This window comes from Odontesthes bonariensis, chromosome 23, assembly GCF_027942865.1.
Source record: "Odontesthes bonariensis isolate fOdoBon6 chromosome 23, fOdoBon6.hap1, whole genome shotgun sequence".
Classification (NCBI taxonomy): Eukaryota; Metazoa; Chordata; class Actinopteri; order Atheriniformes; family Atherinopsidae; genus Odontesthes; species Odontesthes bonariensis.
In genome coordinates, this window is record NC_134528.1 from 18,451,091 (window position 1) to 18,470,669 (window position 19,579).

Genomic DNA, 19,579 nt, shown 5'->3' on the forward strand with positions numbered 1-19,579 from the left:
TAAATATTTTTGAAAAGTTAATGAGGATTATCAGATCAAAGTCCCACATAATTAACATGTGGCGTTTAAGCATTGCATTTCAGAGAAAGGAAAAACCTTTTATCTACACATGGATGCCCTCCTTTTCAGTATGGATGACGTGATGGGTCAGAAGCGCACAGGAATGTAATAATTGTTGCTCCTGCTGACCGCACAAACACTCACTCTCTCTCTCACACACACACACACACACACACATACACACACACACACACACAACACTCAGGCCCCCTGTTTTTTTGGACCACCCCTTTTCTCTTGGACCACCAGTCTCCTCTCCTCAGTCTTCTCTGCTGCGCTGAACTCCACCAGAGAGGAGCAGAAACCAGCAACCATGAAACAGAAAGGTAGACAGTTCCGAGAGAGTGTGCATGTGAGCGGATGAGCAAGTGTGTCCTCTTTTCTAGTTTGTCCGCGCGTATGTTGAGGATTTGTTTGCACTTTTAGTCATGGCAACACTTTTAAACACGGTGTACGGGCGTTTTTTGAGAAATGTGACAGATGTTTGATAGAGTTTAAATTGTCAGTGTAGTTGTGCGGGTCTTTCACTTTTCCTTCATTGTGACCTCATGGTTGCGGTGGTGCCATGTGATTGTTTTAAACTTGGACATTTGATATGCTCTTATCTCGACCGTACTTGCTATTATTAGTTTATTTTACACGGATGCGCAGGTAACAGATGGGAACAAAATGATGCAACTTTATATGTTTTAATACTTTGTTCAGCGAAAGATCCTTGATCCCCAACTGTAGACCAGCTAGAAACTAAGTTTAGTGAAAAGAATTGTGGTTGCCATGTGGAGAAAGAGCAAGCACAGCTGTTGCAACAGCATGTGATTTTAGAAATACTTGTGAAATAAGCAGTGTTTCACCTTGTTATCCTATTTGGAAGCAGGAGGGAACCGACTGATGTTCTCTTGTGAGTAAAATGTGATGGAAACAAACTAGTCAGAGTGGAGTTACAGCAATAGTTTGTTACATCACATTGTGGCACACTTACTTTTAACTTATTTGATGAAACAAATGGCTGCTGAGATAAAAGCCTCCCACCTCCTGAAACTGAGATATGATAACCTATGCCAGTGATTCTGACAGAAAGTATGTTGACATGCCTTTTAGAGTCTGTGTTATGATCAAGATCTTCCTAAATCAAATGAAGTGCTTTCAAATGGTAAATATGAAGCTATTTATAGTGAGTGAGAGAACTTGCCAGGAGTCCGTTACATTCTATCGCAAACTGTCGTCTCTTAAAGCTTATTACATTTCTGAGCATTCACTAAACTGGTAGTTATTTTCATGGTAACACAAGAGTTATAGCTAACAAGGGTTTCTAATCATGCACCAGGACCACAAACGAACACAAAGAGTTTGAAACACAGAAGGCTACAGGGGTTAGTCATTCTACTAGACTGTTAGCCCTCTTTCATTCACCTTGTAAGCAAAGCTGAATTCTGCTCTACTTGTATCCTCTGTAGCCCATTCGACACGCATATCATTCAAAAGCAATAACAAAAGTTAGAAAAACCGATTATGATCTAATGGCATTGTTGTAGTAACAGAATCCAGAGATTACACTGCAACTATTTTTCATTCCCACAAAAATAGAATGAAGTATATTTAAATATCCACTCTGAAAAAAAAAGAGAAATCCTTTAAATAGATGCACCCTCACTCCTCAGACTCACACACGTGCAAACACAGATAGAAGATAGCTGAAGATAGCGGGCGTGTGTGATTAGCTGTCTGTCTCAGGTTTCTCTCCATTTGCTGTCTTTCTAAATCTACCATTTGCTAATACCTGACACCAGATCAGCTTCACATTCTGGGAGAGATCAAGAAAGAGACGGGGGTTTCCTCAGGCCAGTGTTACCGTTTACACAAGAGCTAGATTAAAAAAATTCACAGAAAGGGCGGCCAGTACCACAAACACATTGAGACGATTGCATCATATACACAGTACGGCATTTATAGGCTGTTATTTCCCTGTAAAACTCAAACCTTTTTCGACCTGTAGCCAGTGCGTTTGTACATTTCCTCATTTGTGTTGGCATCAAAGCTCTGTCATTAACAAAGATGTGAGACGCTCTTGGACAAAAGCCAGTTTTCAGTAATTGTTGGAATGCTGTGGTCAAGATCATGGGTTACATTCCCACAATTTATTTTTCCTTAAAATTTCGCAACAGTACTCTTATTCTTATCACTGCTACTAGTTAGTACCTATCCCTGCTCAGATTGTGTATTTACAGATCGTGCAGCTCCATCTCTTGTCTCCCTCTTTACATTCCTTATGTGCAGTAAAATCTCAGTTTCTGTCATCTTTTCGAGGCAGTTTTAGAATAAAGTGTCAACCTTCACAAAAAATCTGGCCTCCTTTAAATCTGTGAGCATTGATTGCAAACGTATGAGCATTTTTTTGTGTTGCTACTGCTTTTTTTCACAATTAATTCAGTTTGCAGAAACCAGGCTGGGGTTGAAGTTTAAACATCACTGCCGTGGTACATAGTGTAAAATTATTCTTAGTCCTTTCTACAGAACAATCAGCCACAGTGAACTTTGTGTTAACATTTAACAGACACAGTCTCCTAATCTAGTTTCTACTTCATGCTTGTTGCCATGGTAGCAAATCTCTCTTTGCTGTATGGCTGACTTGGGGCCACCTACCAACTGGGCTTTTGCTCAGTTTTAGTGGCGTTCATCAGACTGAGTTAAGTCCGTCTGCAAACATTTCACCTACATGCTGAAAGTTTGTTTCTGTTTGCTTCAAGTAAATGTCCACAGAGCTCATCCATGTCAGGGCAGATGATGTTTTCAGTGACGGTGTTGATAAGTGAGGTCCTTTTATAGAGTGAAATATGTGCGTTTTGAAGGATGACTGCAGACATTTCTGCGACCAACAGTGTATTAAAAAAAGATACAGTTTTCCAGTCTGTGTGACTATCTGTGTGCCGAGTGTCTGCACACTGGAGCCCTGAGCTGCATTCTCTCCCAGCCCCCCACCCCACTCTCTGCTGCTAATCACACTGAGGACCTTTCAAGTGGACTGTGATTAGATTGTACAGGCATCCACTGCTTCTGCTGCCATATAAGTGTGAAAGAGATAAAAAGAGAAGGAATGAGGTCGAGATTTTATTCTAATCCCGACTCGAATGCTGCGGTATGAGACAAAGTTTCATGCACAGGGGCCACTGCTGTTGTGGAAAATGCGACTCGTGGTTTTGTGACATTAAACCTTTAAATCTCCGCAGATAAACGATGGCTTACTCATGAGCGCCTCTATCGTTGGTGTGGTACCTCTCTTTGTGTGCCTGTACGTTTCAGCCTTGACAGATTATGCTAAATTATGTAAAAAATGAAAGATAGAACTGTGAGATTAATGTTGTATGTGCCGGCCAGGGAGAAAACGGATAAACTTACTGTATGTATGGGAAGCGATGATTGCTCTTCCTGGAATATGCAGTCTTTTACCATGTGTTCCAATATTAAAAGAAATGACTGCAGTTCATGTCTGATTTACAATGAACTGTGTTTTGCCTCACTTGTTGTACGGCTCTGCGAACGGCTGTCCAGATGCAGCTCCAAAAATTTTTTGATAGATGACCAGAAAAATCTGCATTCATTGAAGAAATCATAACTTATGTAGATGAACTGTTAACTTTTTCTCCAGTTCCAGTTTGGAAATGGATTGTAGTCTGTCCATTTTTTATTTATTTTTTTTGGGGGGGGGGGGGGGTTTATGGCCAAATACAATTTGAACTGACTCTGATTTATTGTACGATGTTGTCTTAAAATAAAAATAATTAAAAAAAATTCTCACCAGTCTACACACAGCTCAGTCTACACTGAGCTTTTGTGAGTCCCACTTGAGTCATTGCTTATTGGGACGCTTCAACAACTGAGCAATGAGATGAGCCTCATGAATGAGAAACTGTGAACTAGTTCCTCTGTGACATGTAAGAGCAGCGCTCACTGCAGCACTCCATCACTCTGGCCTTCATGAAGGAGTCAAGTCATTCCTCACTATAAGTGGATGATAGCCTGCTGGCAATTACCCGAAGAGAACTTGAACGGCTGTCAGACCACGAGAGTCTAGCTCCTCCCATCTGATAAAAGATTGATTAATTAAATTGGCAGCAGTTTCCAGCTGCCAATGGTGTTTGCCAAAAACAAGGCACCCCATTAAAATCATTCCTAAAGCCAGCCATAGATGTGGCTGCATCATTCTTTGGACATGTTTTTATCTACCAGAGCTAAAAGACCCTTTGAAATAGAGGGAAATAATACAAGTTAAACTAAACAAAGACCCAAAGCATACTGCGGATTGGAACAGGTTTTTGAAAGTCCTGAAGTGAACCAACCAGAGGTACTTAAACTTAGTAAGGCATCAATGGAGATACTTAAAAGAGAATAGCTGTGCACTGAAGCCTCCCAACCAGCCTGGTTATCTTGAACCTTTCTACCGAGAGGAATGGGACAAACTTCTAAAGGACACATGAAAAATTTCTTCTGAAAAAAGGCTTCACAAGGCTGTTGCTTTCTCTCCGTGGAAAATTTTGTGTATACTAAGGAGGTATCAACTAAATCAGTCTTAAGATTTCACGATACACAACGTGGAGAAATCGAAGATTTCTGAAAACTTTACATTAGCACCGTATACCTGCCAGCTAACACACTATGAACATTATGTCTGCTTCGCGCTTCACACTCTGTCATGCCACAAGAGATATTTAGAAGTTATCTGGCAGTGGTTCAGAGAAGACAAGTGCGACAACTTTGACAATGGAGAAGTTGTTACAAGTGCAATTTTCCACTCCCTCAAGCCTTCAGGATGCAAAAACAAAGCAGCTAAACTGACTCTACGGCAATTTAAATGAATACAAACTGACTGGTCAATGGTTAAACTGTTTCATTCTTTTCTTCTGCCCATGTAGTGGTACATTCCCAGGAGAACTCCCAGGCCAGTCCATCAGCAGTGAAACGGGGCATCGAGTGCCTCAGATGTAGGGGCTCATGCAAAGGAGAGGTGCTGCGAGTCCAGAGCAGCTACTTCCACTTAAAATGTTTCACATGCAAGGGTGAGTGAAGTCAATATGCAGATGGGGAGCAGATCACCTCTTACATAAAAGAAACTGCTTCACCTGTCACTAATAACTGACACAATGGTTACAAAATGAAAAAAAAAAGTAATAGGCTACAATTAAATTTGATAATACTTAATTCAATCATTGTATACCTTTTAGGTATCATTATTTTAGGTATTATAAATAAGATCTAACAAGTGAATAGTCATAGTCTCACAGTCCAAAAACATGCTTGTTAAGTGAACTGGTGATTTGAATTGACTGAGTGTGAGCATGCAGGGTTATTTCTGTCCAGGTTGCACCCTGCCTCTCATCCTGTGACAACTGGGACAGGCTCCAGTCCCCCTGTGACCCAGACCAGCATAAATTGGTTATGAAAAAAAAATGTATTCATTTTCTAGTCCTTGTAGAGTATCCTTTTAGATTACCTCACAACAATGTTTTCAGCAGAATATGCTGACTATGTATCGCTCATCAGATGCCATCGAATTTGAACTCATTAGAAAACTTTAAACATCCACACTGGGCTCTTGTAAGGTCCTCCTCGCTTTTCAGCGACCATTCACTAGAGTTACTCTGCTTCACAGAGGACATATTTGCTCAGCAACCTATTGTCCCCACTAATCAAACCTGACAACTCTCTCATGTTGCTGCCTTCTCACCACATTGTGGTGATGTTTACAGCGCAGAGGAGACAAAGAGACTTTCAGGGAAGAAAACTTGCTGTGTTGTAACCAGGGGGATGACTTGAATTTGTGGGCAAGGAAAATATTAGTTTTATTATTGGAAGTAGTTTGAAATCGGATGATCATCATACGACGGCTTAATCTAGCCTTGATTTATTTTCCACGTTTGCGGTAGCTCTACGCCTTTGTATGTTAACGATTCCAGTTCCTGTGGTTTGAGAACATATAGACAATCAATCAGTGAAGACCAGCAAACTTGTTTTCAGTGTGAGTGACTGACAGTGGGACAGGAATAGAGCAGTGTAAATCTGTCTTTGGCGTCTTAGTGCATTCTGCTGTGGCAGGCTTAGAGCGACAGAGTGGGTTTGGCCATATCAAATGTCCCCAAACAAGCTGAAAGAACACAGCACATCCTGTCAGTAACTTGTCACTTTGCTGATCAGTATACACACATACACACACATGCACTCAAACAGATGTGTATACCAACTCAAATGCACACCAAGGCATGAACACTTAAGAGAATTTGGTCGAATTAGAGGTTTCCGACAACCCAAAAAATATTCATCTCATCCCTTTTATGGATAATGTAGATTGATGATGGCTTACAGCCCCGATTAGGATCATTTGGAATTTTGTTATACAATCTCTGGTTACAGAGCGATGATTCATTTGATTCTTGATTGTGGCCAAAAACTTCACAGTGAAAAAGAAAAAAATAGGAAAAAAAACATCAGTTCAATCATAATTAGAACATGTTTGAACAAGTCTGGTGTATCAGATTAACTTACAAATGACAAAAGCACACAACAAACAGACACACATCAAATGAAGTGCCAAACAAATTGCAACCAGAGCAAATCAGATTTTTTTTAAAACTGAATTAAGATAATGCTATTACAGGTTCAAAAGTTTAGCATATATCTATCTGCTTTATTCCGTATGATGGGAACACGGTTATTGAATGAGGCGGGAAAATTGCCGTCTGATTTGTTTTTGCATTTAGTAAGTGGGCTTGAAACCAGACACAAGCAACGATGTGTTGTCTTACTTGATGGAATTCTGGGTCCATTCATCTGCTCTGCTAGCTTATACCTTGAGGTGGAAAGTTAAGACTAGTTCAGGTTTTTCAAGTGGCAGCAGAAGAGTCAGCCGATCAGATCGCCTGACTCAAAATAGCCGCTTTCGGACAGAGCCGTTCTAAGAACGCAGTTATCAGAACTGTCCTACTCGAATTTCGTTCTGATAACTATCCTTCCCCAGCGGAACTGTTTCAGTCTGCATTCGCACATGAGTCGGGACCAGGTCGGGACTGATGCGCCGCGCGCAGCCGTCTGCGTCAGTGACGTGTTACATTAGCCGTTTTGCGCCACATTGAACAACAAAACAAAACAAAACAAAACCCGGTAAAAGTAAGGAGAGAAGAAAAAAACACCACAAAGACGCTAATATGGAGAGCGGGGAGGCCACCGTGTTCATGGTCTGCATGATGGTGATATTAATCATGGACGATCACATCAGGCGTCTAATATCGAGGCTGGAAGAGCACACAGAGAGAGTCAGGATCGAGCGCAGGCGATACTTCTTCGTTTCATGAAGGAAGGAGAGCAGAGCGCTGCAGACAAAGGAGACAACGTTTGAGTTTAACTTATTAAACACGCGCAGGTTGTGTCTGTGTCGTATGAGTAAACATTTCAGCCGTGACAGCATGACATGGGGCGTAGCTACCAACCACCAAACACCTCCGTCAGATGTGTTCCTATAGAACCCAGAACAGACCCAGCCTCGGAGAAGGAGCTGAAAGGGTTCTAGGAACTGAGGGAGATGGTCCCGAGTTCCTGTATGTCCGAATGCGGGAGAAAACGGCCCCCGCGGATTAAAAGGTTATTAGAACTGCCAAAGGTTCCTACAGTCCGAAAGCGGCTTATGTGTCTGATCTCATGACTGATTGTCATTACAATCAGAGCAATAGTTTAAGCATCACCAATGGTAGGCTTGCAAGTGTTTTTTGTGGCAATCTTTCAGGTCTTCATTGGGAAATGTTTTTGTTTATCCTGCAAAAAAGCTCTTTGTTCCAGAAGATTCTTTGGCAGTCTTGCATGAATTGCTATGGTGGGGGGCGATTATAAAACCTTAAGCGTATACTTCCCATGGCTGTCCACTGTAGATTTGGAGTTGTATTTAGGATGATTCTCCTGTTGTGGAAACCATCTATAGCTTTTTTTTTTTACCAATGTTGCAATGTTTCATTCAAGAATCTGATGCCTTTTTAAATTAGTTTAATCGACTCTGCTTTTTGCTGTGCGGCAACACAAGTCCATTAGACGATCAGTCTAGTTGAAAAGGTGTTCTTTCCATTTCCTTTCCCGAAGTCTACAGTTTTATGGAGAGCCATTACATTCAAAATGAAATGAATAAATAGTACAGAAGTACAGAGATGGATAAATATACCATGAAATTAATAACATGTCAATGAAGTAGATTTGAAAAAAAATCATTAAAATGTCAGTTTGTCAATGGTCAATGGACACTTTTTTTTTGTCTTTTCAAAATGGCGTTTTTATTTATTCATCTCCATGCATCTCTTTGGAAAAAAAGGCAAATAAAAAGCGCCGCCGGATAAATGTTTTAGATAAAACACCAGGTTTATTCAGATTGACAGACTTCTTAATACTGAATTTTGTGGCTTCAGAGATGTGATCTGCTGCTCCCTATGCAATTGTGTGTGTTTGTACAGTGTGTGGCTGTGACCTGGCTCAGAGTGGCTTCTTCATGAGGAATGGAGACCACCTCTGCCCGCTGGACTTCCAGCGGCTTCATGGCACAATTTGCAACAATTGTGGGGACTTTGTAGAGGGGGAGGTGATCACAGTCTTGGGGAAGAACTACCACCCGGCCTGCTTTGTTTGCACCACTTGCAAGTAATTCCAAACATTTTGACATTTCTAGATATGCAGACGTGTTATGCACTTGTGTGGCCGACCTCTGTCTTTTTCTCTGCTTTTCAGGCATCCCTTTCCGGCTGGGGACTGTGTCACCTTCAGGGGCAGAGAGTGCCTCTGCCAGCGTTGTATTGAACCCGTGTCTCCTTCCAGTCATATCAGTTGTACCAATAGTGAGTGCACTTTAATCCACTCTCTAACCAGAAACATTTGATCCAATGCTCATATCAAAAAATATTTATCTATGAGATCAAACGCAAGGATTCCCTGGAGTCCCAATCAGAGGGTGGATTATATTGCAAACACCTGCCAGCTGGGTTTTCTGAGCAGCTGCCTGATTATTTTGTTTACCCCAGTCGGGCCAACACCACATCTGTCTCAATACAGGAAAAAATATTTATACTTCTCTGCAGGTGTCACGTTTGATTACATTTCAATAGGAATCTGTCTAAAGCGGGGGGGGGGTTACCTGTTATGTCCAAACACTGTCACCTTTGTCAGGAATGCATCCCAAGCAGTCACTCTGTTCCACTTCTAACCTCCTACTGCTGCAAAAAGTTCCTTTTTTAAAAACATTGTGAGTTGACTTTACATTACGATCTTGTCACCATCCGCTGAAGATTGCATGTAAATAGCAGAGATCAAAAGAAGACTTAGACTCAGTCTGACCGATGAAGAGATCTATTTACAGATTATCCAAAACAAAAAAGATATCACTGCTTGTTAAGAAAATGACAGGAAAAGGTACTGTGCTTGTCTAAAGCTGTTGTTATTGGAACAGATTAGTTTAGCTTGCACATGTACTGTATTTCCAGACATGAATATGTATGCGTGTGTTGTCAGGTTGCACTGGCTGTGGTAGAGAGATCAAGAATGGCCAGGCTCTGCTAGCTCTGGGTGGCCAGTGGCACCTTGGCTGCTTCAAGTGTAAAGCCTGCAGGAAAGTCCTGAGTGGAGAATACATCAGCAAGTAAATACAAACCTCTCAGCTATGCTCTCTCTTACTTATAATCCTCTCTCCTTGTCTTTAATCTTTCCATACCAATAAATGAAGCATGCTATTAGTAATGTTATCAGAGCAATTCTGGAACAACTACATAAACGATGGCTCATATTTGATACATCTTTCAGAGATGGCGTTCCCTACTGTGAGAGGGACTTTCAGACTCAATTTGGGGTTAAATGTGAAGCATGTCAGAAGTTCATAACGGGAAAGGTCCTTGAGGTAAGCTACACTCTTTGTTTTCTCTAAATTCTGTGTCTTTTGTTACTGGACTGCACTTTTGATGAACCTCTGTAGAGGATGTACATCTAGTTATACAGCAGCATGCAAAAGTTTTAACAATATTAGTTTTCTATAAAAGGCTGAAAGTATAACGTACAACTTTTTTTAAAATAAACTGACATTTTATGCGGGGTAAGAGTGGTATATTTGTTTTGCACAAGATCAAAGTGAGCAATGACGCTGACTCCTCGAACAACGAGGAATATTTGCCGCCGCACCTGCAAAAACATTCAGGTCATCAGAAGAAAACCTTTCCTGCATCCTTACCAGAAACGAGTTTCTGGTAAGGATGCAGGAAATGTAACTATTTAAAATCCACACATGCACCTAGTTCAAACTTTTCTCATCTTTTTGTATAAAAAATAAATCAGAAGTGTGTGTTAACTCAGTCTAACTCCCAGTATAGTTGCCCTTATTCACATATTATTTCTGTTAAACTCTAATAAAATCCTGATTTTTATAGCTGCATCAAAAATCACTGTATAAACAAATACAGTATAAATAAATGTATAATACTGTAAAATACAGTATAAATCAATGTCTAAAAAATCACTATTCAAGAAGTTTCTTGAATAGTGACTTTTTCAGGTAACTGTACTGACTAGGAAATATATTTTAGCAAATGGTGGAGTAGGACTTTAAAATAATTCAAATTCAAATAAAACTGTTTGGCCACAATAAGAAAAGGCCAATTGAAGGTAAAAAAAACCCGGCAGCATTTCATGAAAAGAACAAGTTTCTGTCTCTTAAGCACGGGCTTGGACCTATCCTGCTTTGGGCTTGTGTTGCAGCCACTGATACAGGGAACATTTCACTGAAAGAAGTCATTTATTTAGATGAATTCCTCTATATTTAGATGAATTGTGCTGGTAAAACACAACAAAACAGCCTCATCCTCCAAGCTGGAATTTTATTTTCCCAACCCGCTCCTTACAGGCTGCTCTTGTAGGCTACATTTCCCGTCTGTCTGCAGCCTTCTGCTTTTCTTGTTCTCTCCTCTAGGCCGGGGACAGACAGTATCACCCCGGTTGTGCGAGATGCAGCCGATGTGGCAAAATGTTCACAGAAGGAGAAGAAATGTACGTTCAAGGTCAGGTTTGGGTTTTTTCTGTTTATTCTGCATCATTTGTGATAAGTGTGCGTTTTTTCATCTCACATTAGTGTACGAGAAAAAGCTATTTTCCCCATAAAAGCTGCAAGAGCTAATTATCCCTACTCTTGTAGGATCAACAGTCTGGCACCCAAAATGCAAAGACAACAGCAGAACTGAAGACAGTTGCAGGGTAAGACCTCTCTAACTTCACAGAAACTTTGAAATCAGCCACACACTATTTAAAGCATCAGAAGCAGCATTTTTATAAGCTGCTCATATTTAACAGCTGTTACAAATAGAGTAATATCAATGAGCATTTTGCCCTCTGCGATATGGATGTTTAACTTTGCAATATCAACTGTTTATACGCTGTCTTCCTCCTTAGGTCAGCAGACCAAAAACGCCCTGTCTTGATTACTTTTTCCCAACACATGAACTGAAGGTTAATATTGTGAGCGGGCCTGCTTTTTGCACTGGTGGCTGTCAAGAGTGAGCAGGCTGTGGTCTCAGAATTTGCGTTTAACCATGCTTGCTTGTCTCACACGCAAAAGGACACAATGCTTAGTTGGATCTCCAATTAAATGCTGCATGCTGATAAGTAGTATCCTGCTGGCAGTGTTGCATGGTTAGCTTTTCACTTCAGCCCTCGTATTCTACAAGCAACTCCACAATACACCAGTGTTGGAGGTGTGATGGCTACTTGTCTGCCTGACATCACTGTGCAATCGGGTGGAAGCATTCTTAATCTACTGCAATACAAAACAATGCCCATATGCTCTTGTTCTGTACTGCACATTGCATTACTGAAAGGGAACGGGTTTGAATATAATGGGAGATGTGTAGGAGGATACGTTACAAGCAGTCTGTCGACAAAGCAGAAATTGAAATGTTTCTACAAACAGGGTTTCTTATTTCTCCAGCCCAACAGATCATCATCCGAGAGCTCCTGTTCCAGGCCAGGCTCATGCACTCCAGGCAGCCCTGGTCGAACTATCTGTGTAAGTTTTTGGTGTCTCTGTCTGCTCATCATCTTGTCTGGTGTACATTTCCCATCTCATCTTTCAATTATGTACCTTTATTCAAATAGGGGAATCACGTGGACGAGTCGCTCTTGCACAGAGTTTCCTTTTGACAGGAAATTAGGGGAAAAAAATTAGGGAAATAGCCGAATATTAGAATCAATAACATTATTATGGAAACAGGTTTTTTGGTTTTCTGTTATTTCTTTTTCTTTACCCTAACCTTGACTGATCGGAACTAGTTTCATGTTGCTTGTGAGAGAAAATGTGATTTTAATACGGGTTCAATGATGTGAAGCCTGCGAGTCACATTTTCTGAGTTAATTCTTCAATATACTGAGAAAATCAACCACATTTTCAGCAGGAATTGATTTGCTCAGTCGATTGTATGCACTCAGTTTGAGTTTTGATCACATGGAATGTTGCTTTTAGAGTCCTTTCCTCCATCCAGCCTCTTGTCATCCATTGACTACCCTGTTGGTTTGTGAAAAGCCATAAACTTTACGCCCATCAACACACTTTTACTTATGAGCCGAAAACTTGCAATCCTGCAATAGGACAGACCATGTTTAGTTGCCTCATGGTTGCCTTATGTGCCAAATCCAGACAAACGTGTGTTGTGGGATTAAAGTTTTATTACCCCCTGCAGTGATGTAATGAGAAAACATTTGATCTTTTATCTGACCTGACCCTTTACTGTTTTCTCCTTTTGCCTCCCATCCTTTGTGTCCTTTTCCTCACCCTTCGCCTCCCCTCTCCTCCCCTCCCAGGCAAAAGTAGATAATGAGATCATTGATTACAGAGACTTAGCAGCAATTCCCAGAGTCAAGGCTATATATGATATAGAGCATCCTGATATGATATCTTATAAGACTGTGAACGACAACTCCTCTACTTTGGATGAAAAAGGCAACAGACAAGACAGAGAGAGCCCCGCAGAGGTAATATGATCCAACGCTCCAGGTTATTGTCAGCGACATGTTTGTGTGTCATTGTTTTGATGTTTTTGTTCTTGGTTTGATTTATGATTCAAACCAAGTGAAGTCTTGTGTCGTTGATTTTGAGACTTAATAATGTTTTGGCCCAGAAATTGTGTTTTTGTGCAGTACACTTGAATTTCCACATGAACAAAATATTCTGAAAAGCCCAAAATCCTATCATGTATGCAGAATGTTTGGTATCTAATTGCATTTTGCTAGACAAACTAAAGCTACCTAGACTAGAACCCGACATAGAATAATCAACCAAATCCTTTTTGTTTCCTGCCTCTCATGCCTCTGACCTCATGAAAACCCTCATCATTTCAGATTTAGTCTTTTTTTTTTTTTTAGGATTAGGATGAGGTAAAGGCTCTTTGGGATGTAATGTTTTCACCTGAGGTCAGAAAATGTGCTGCCTTCTTGGCAACATTCGATGCACAGCACAATCCAGCTAATCCACTTTGTCTTTCCTTGTCCTTTCAGTCAACAGGAAACATATCAAATACCACAGAGGTAAAAAAAACAAAAACAGTTTCTTTGGTTAAATTACTTGACAAAAACATATGTACATCTGACGTCTTTAATTTTGTTGTTCTTTTTCCTTTACTCCGCTTCTCTTTACTCCTTCAAGGAGAGCTTTGAAACGAAAACACATGTGCCAAAATCAACAAGCCACGGAGCTTTTGGAGGTCATAACACATATCGTCCCAGCTACACTCCAACTTCGCCCAGATCACCACAACACTTTCACCGACCAGGTGAGAGGAGCAAGCAGAAATGGTTCCAGTCCTCAAAACATCCTTGCTTTAAAGATATTTCCTCCGCTCACCTTTTCTGTCTTCACAACTTCCCTCCTCTTCCTCCACATCACTTCCTCCTCCCCTCCACCTTTGTGAAATAACAAGGGTCGGTGCTTACTTCCTCTTTACTTTCCGGAAACAAAAACGACGTCTGTCCCACTTCTCCCTTGTGTCCCCACTTTCTCTCCCAAGCCAAAGGTAAGCCCCCTCTGCTTCTTCGCAACCCTTTCTCCCTTCCACCCCATTCGACTGAGCAGTGAGCTGCACCTGGTCTCTGGTGACTAAATAAGTCTTACATCAAAAATGCATAATGGTCAGAACAAGAATATACCACAAAAGCAGAGAGAGATGGCACTTTCTTTTAAAGATCCACTGAGCCATCTACTGGTCAAAGTTCAGACGACAGCCTTTTGCCCACAGATACAACTGCAGCTCACTGTAGGACGAAGCGCAGTCTCTTTCTCCTTTTTTCCTTTCCCTTTTTTTTTATTATTTATAAAGCTTTCTTGATTGATTAGATAAATAAATATTTTCTCGCACTTTCCTCTGTGGCCATGGTTATTTATAGTAGCACTGTTTCATCTTGTCAGATTAGACATGACAGGCTTTGACAAGGACCCGCAGGCATGTGTCTTTTGTGGAGACAAACATTGCTCACAAAACACTAACGGGACCAAACGGCTTCTGTTTATTAGCTCAGGTGCAGTGAGGGGAGTGTTACTTTATCTAGTCACAGTTCACTGGAGGGACAAAGATCCTTCTGAGATGATCATCTCCACAGTGTTGTAAGATTGAATTGCTCTAGAGGCGTTCATTTCAGTTGCTTTGCATCGGAAATGTGGTCAAAATACTGCCACGATGGTTCTGTTTCCCCTTTCAGCAAAAAGTGACTGAAAAGAAGCGAATGATTCTGTGATATTGCCTTGCACTTCACTCCCGTGTTTGACTGCATTTTTTCAGTGAAAATGACTGTGGTGTTTTGCTGCTACTCGGCAATATTCAATAAGAAATAAGTCAAATAAAACAAAGAATGAAAAAGGAGTGATTTGGCAACAAGCTGCCAGAATGATGACAGACTGTTTTCTACGTGTCGACAGTTTTTGATCAATTTAACTGATAAATCCATCTTCTCTTTCAGCAGATGAAGGCTTCAATATGTACAGGAGGCCTCCGATTTATAAACAGCAAGGTACAGCATTCAGTTTACATATCACACCTCAGATGGATGACCCTGAAGCATTGTTCAGTGTTTGCTATGTTCTATAAAACATATTAATATATAGAAACCCCAGCCAAGTGAGGAAAAGGGTACACTTTTTATTTAAATTTACAAATAAGGACATTATCAAAAATATTTAGACAAATAAACGACTCTGGTCCTTTCCAGGTCTGGTAATTATCCCAATACAACCTCAGACAATAACTTACATATTATTTCTTTGACAAAAACTAAGCCGACTTCAGAAGCAGTGTGTGAAGAACTAAGTACCTCCTTACAACTTTCATAGGAATTATGGGGGTGAGTGGCATCCAGGTTCCATTAATGAAATACAAATTCATCTTCAGATTATGTGATCACCTCTATAAAAGCAGACGTTTTGGCACTTTGCAGGTCTGGAGCATTCAGGTGTGTGTTTACATCAGCAATGATCTTAGAGAAGCAATAGTTGCTGCAAATCAATCTGGAAAGGGTTGCAGGACCATTTCCAAGCAATTTGTAGTCCATCATTCTACAGTGACAAAGATAGTCTTCCTCGGAGTCTAAGTAAGTTAAACCCTTTTATAATTTTCTCAGAGAAATAATCTATATTTGAGACGCTACAGGCCTCGGTTAGCATGTTGGACGTTAAGGTTCATGACAGCACAATTTGAAAAATATTGAGCAAGTGTGGTTTGTTTGGGAGGGGTTTCCATAGAATGTTTTCTCTCTCTAAAAAGAAGCTGGCAGCACAGCTTAGCTTTGCAAAGTTGGATTTGAACAAACTGCGAACAACGTCCTTTGGACAGATGAGACCAAAGTTGAGTTGTTTTGTCATAAAGCACACCACCATGTTTGGTGAAAACCAAACATGGTGGTGTGCACATCGGCAAAAAACTACACCTCATACCAACTGTTCAGCACAGTGGTTAAAGGGTGGTGATTTGGGTTTGTCTTACTACGTTTGTCTTACAAAGTCCAAAGCATAACCTGATTGAAATGCTATGATCGGACCTTAAGACAACTGTGCATAAACAAAGTGTTGCCGTCGTTGTACAAACTATTGAATGGTGGGATGTACAGCTTTTCACATGCGGCTTCTGCATTTTTGCTTAGTTTTTTGTGAAATGAAAAAATGGCATGGTGTAACGTGTAATGTGTTGTTGTTCATCTGAGGTTACAGCTACCTAATTCTAAGACCTTGTCAGGACCGGATGATTTCTGTTTCTTTCATCATGTCCTCACACTTGGTATTGAACTTGGTATTTAAAAAAGGGCGTTGCGTTAAGCCAATACAAGAGTCTCAAATACGACGCACTGAAGTTAATGGTAAACTGTTTGGTTAACCATTTTGATTTTGTAAATAAAAAACAAAAAGAAGGCTCCTTTTTAAAAATACTCGTCGAAAGATTATGCGTGGATAGAAAGAGAACAGTTCTTGGAAGTGGATTTCGCAGAGCAGTTAGTAGAAGGCTTATAGAGGAACCTCTGAAGTTCTATTTTCCACAGTAAGTCTGATCTATTTAAGACAAGGAGCTGAATCTGACTGTAAGTCATCACATGTTGAGCTTATCTGTCTGCTGTGTCACTTTCACACAGATTTAAATTCCCCCACTTCCAAAACAACTTCTTTGCCGAGATACAGTCACAACTTCCTGAATCTGGTGAGAGCTCCATAACTTCCAGATGTTCTCTGTTTAGAAAGACTGTTTAGCGACATTCCCTCAGTTAATGTATCGACGTATTTTGTTCAAATACACATTTTGAGGTGTGATTTAGTTTAACTAAATAAAAAAAAGTCAGACATTTTATTGTTGTTTGTTTAAGTTGGTGATTCTAATAATAAACTGAGATATAATACGCGTGGTTAGTCCTATCACTACATGTTATAGAAACTTGTTTTTTCTTCTCTCCAAGCCTCAGTCGGCTGATTTCTCCCAGTCCAACAGTGACACATTCAGTAAGTTTGCAGGCTTTTTCTTTCAATGCAAATTGCCATCTATACTAATTCTTACAAAAATAAACTCGGCGAATTGTGTTTTAAAAAAGGAACCATGTCTTGTTCCCTTGCTTTTCAGATTTCAAGGTATGTAAGAGCGACTGAGTTTCTCACAGTCCAGAAATCCTGGTCATGCTTCTTTACTCAAACTGGCCTATTGCATCACCTTAATATACGCATGTTATATCTGTATATCTGCATGTTTTGAGAATTCTACAGCCAACTTTGTATCATATTACAATTCCAATTTGATTTATATGATATGATACAGAAAAATAAAAACTCATTTTTCGAGACGAAGTGCCTCAGGCATGAATGTATGGAAAGAAATAACACAAGAATTATGGGGAGAAACATATTGCCAGAAAACTAAATCTTTACCAATGTTGACATATCTGTTTTAATCACACATGTTCTAAATATACTTTACATAAGCTGACCATTTGGTTCTCACTTCGTAGCAATTAATCCTGCCATGATATCTTTCCCCTCCGCATGCGTCTGCTTCATCCTGTAGTTCATCCATGATGATCAACTAACACGAATGGACAGAGGAGTCTCTATGCCTAATTTACTGGAACTGAAAGCAAGTACTACTTGACATTTTTGTCTATTACATGGACATAATCTTCGACAGACCATGCCCTTAAGGAACATTTTTAATGCAGGGATCTGTGCATGTCAGGCATCGTTTAAATGACTCAATATAAGAAGAGCAATGACACAAGTAAATAATGTGTGAGCAGTTCTTCAAAGTAGTCGACATACAAGCCGACATACGGCTGCAGTTTTTAAATGCTGAGGTTTTGGGGACAATTTCATCATCGTCCTCATTTACATTTGTGTAGCTTTTGACAAAGATGTACAAAGACTCTTATCTTTATTTTTTTTATAACTGTGCGGTGCATATCTGCATGTACACGATCTGATAACATGAACTCTAATCCCAGTAGCTTGCAAAGAAAGATTCCGTGTCAGTTTTGCACATGATATCCAACTTATTGTTTTATTTGTGTTTTGAAGGTGCTCTAACGTTACTCAAGAGAAATATGCGTTATGAATAAAGGTCAGTGTAAAGCATTACCAACCTTTTTTTGTGTTTCATCAAGGTCCATCCGTATGAAATGCTTACGGTTACTAACAGAGGACGAGTGAAGCTTCCTCAGGACGTTGACAGAACAAGACTCGAGGTATAACAAAACAGAGTTAACACACAGAGATACCGTTTTTTCATTTTTTTTTTAGATTTAATTGACATGCTTTTATTAACCATCTATGTCTCTCGTTGTGTACAAATGACTGGCTGTTGAACGTAAGAGCAGATGGTCGAAATGAAACCATAAACTGGACATTATTTGATTTTGTTCAAAGTGGCATCAAGTGACATATCATTTTGATGTGACTAAATAATCAGATAAATAATCTCGGCACATTTTTCCATAGTAATATCATTTATCTTTCATTCTCTCCCGCTTTCTCTTCGAAGCGTCATCTATCCCCCGCGTCCTTCGTTGAGATCTTTGGCGTGAAAATCCAAGAATTTGACAGACTTCCACTCTGGAAACGTAACGACATGAAGAAGAAGGCAAATCTGTTCTAACAGCTTAGTTTGATGTCATTTAGAAAAACATGCAGTCTATTCTTTGGGGCTTTGCATCCTGTTCAAGCTGATGTTCCTGGTGCAGACTCTTGCAAAGTGTTCTTCACTGCCTCCCTAAAAACACACATTTTTACTACTTTTCAGCTTATTTAGTTACTTGGTAGTTCATTTGAAAGTAACTGCAAAACTTTGCTTATGGTCGGTGAGGCCTGAAGTTATGCTCTGAAAACACAACACGTGTCACTTTATTTCTCTGTCTGAATCTCATGCAAGCCTTTGTAGATCACCAAGTAATACCCCTCTAATGATAATACTCCCAAGACTACTTTACAGATGACCGGATGTCATTTTGAACATGATGTTGTATTTCGTTAACGATCTTATTCTGTTGTGTCCTGTATACGTCACAACATGTAATCAGCATTAATCTGAGGAACATATTTAAGAATTGTGTCAATAAATTATTGATGAAATTAGTTTTCATTGTATTGCTGATGGAATGATTCTGATGAACTCGTGCTTATGTATTACCCAGAATAAGCTTTGATACATGTTGCTGTATATGTACCTTGACATGCTGCTCATGCCTCACCTCCTCAAGCGTCCTAAATAAAATCGTGCACTTCTTATTAGTTGAGTGAATATGTTGATTTTGAATGACATGATAAGAACGGCGCACATGCCCCCCACAGTCTGGAGCATCAGCTTGGAATCTGAAAAAAATGCAGTGTTTCGCTTTCAAGTGCACTTCAAAGAACCCGCTGCCGGTGACAGACATTCCTGCTCCAGTTTTCTCTGCTATGAGCAGACACCTGGCTACTACTCTTCCTGCACAATGTGCATTTTTCAAGTCCCTCGTA

General features: G+C 40.1%; 1 protein-coding gene across 10 annotated transcripts; it reads left to right on the forward strand.

Moving 5' to 3' along the window:
- Positions 1 to 283: 283 nt before the first annotated feature.
- LOC142373772 (actin-binding LIM protein 1-like) lies at positions 284 to 18,240 on the forward strand. 10 transcript variants are annotated; one of them, XM_075457156.1, is made up of 18 exons: positions 284 to 386; positions 4,968 to 5,111; positions 8,541 to 8,724; positions 8,812 to 8,918; positions 9,589 to 9,715; positions 9,877 to 9,970; positions 11,033 to 11,120; positions 11,255 to 11,313; positions 11,509 to 11,565; positions 12,044 to 12,121; positions 12,913 to 13,083; positions 13,606 to 13,635; positions 13,754 to 13,880; positions 14,028 to 14,120; positions 15,064 to 15,111; positions 16,720 to 16,784; positions 17,038 to 17,080; positions 17,199 to 18,240. In XM_075457156.1, exons 1-18 carry the CDS (start codon positions 374 to 376, stop codon positions 17,222 to 17,224), a joined length of 1,554 nt encoding a protein of 517 aa, XP_075313271.1. In that variant the 5' UTR covers positions 284 to 373; the 3' UTR covers positions 17,225 to 18,240. The 10 variants fall into 10 exon arrangements, with proteins under 10 accessions (XP_075313271.1, XP_075313276.1, XP_075313277.1 ...); XM_075457155.1 differs by having other exon boundaries at positions 285 to 386; positions 15,061 to 15,111; XM_075457161.1 differs by lacking the exon at positions 16,720 to 16,784 and having other exon boundaries at positions 15,061 to 15,111.
- The last annotated feature ends 1,339 nt before the right edge of the window (positions 18,241 to 19,579 follow it).

What these genes read in the sequence shown, in the direction of transcription:
- LOC142373772 (XM_075457155.1), top strand. An exon ending in AGTGGAGAATACATCAGCAA is followed by an intron (nt 9,716 to 9,876) that starts GTAAATACAAAC and finishes TACATCTTTCAG; the next exon opens with AGATGGCGTTCCCTACTGTG. An exon ending in TAACGGGAAAGGTCCTTGAG is followed by an intron (nt 9,971 to 11,032) that starts GTAAGCTACACT and finishes TCTCTCCTCTAG; the next exon opens with GCCGGGGACAGACAGTATCA.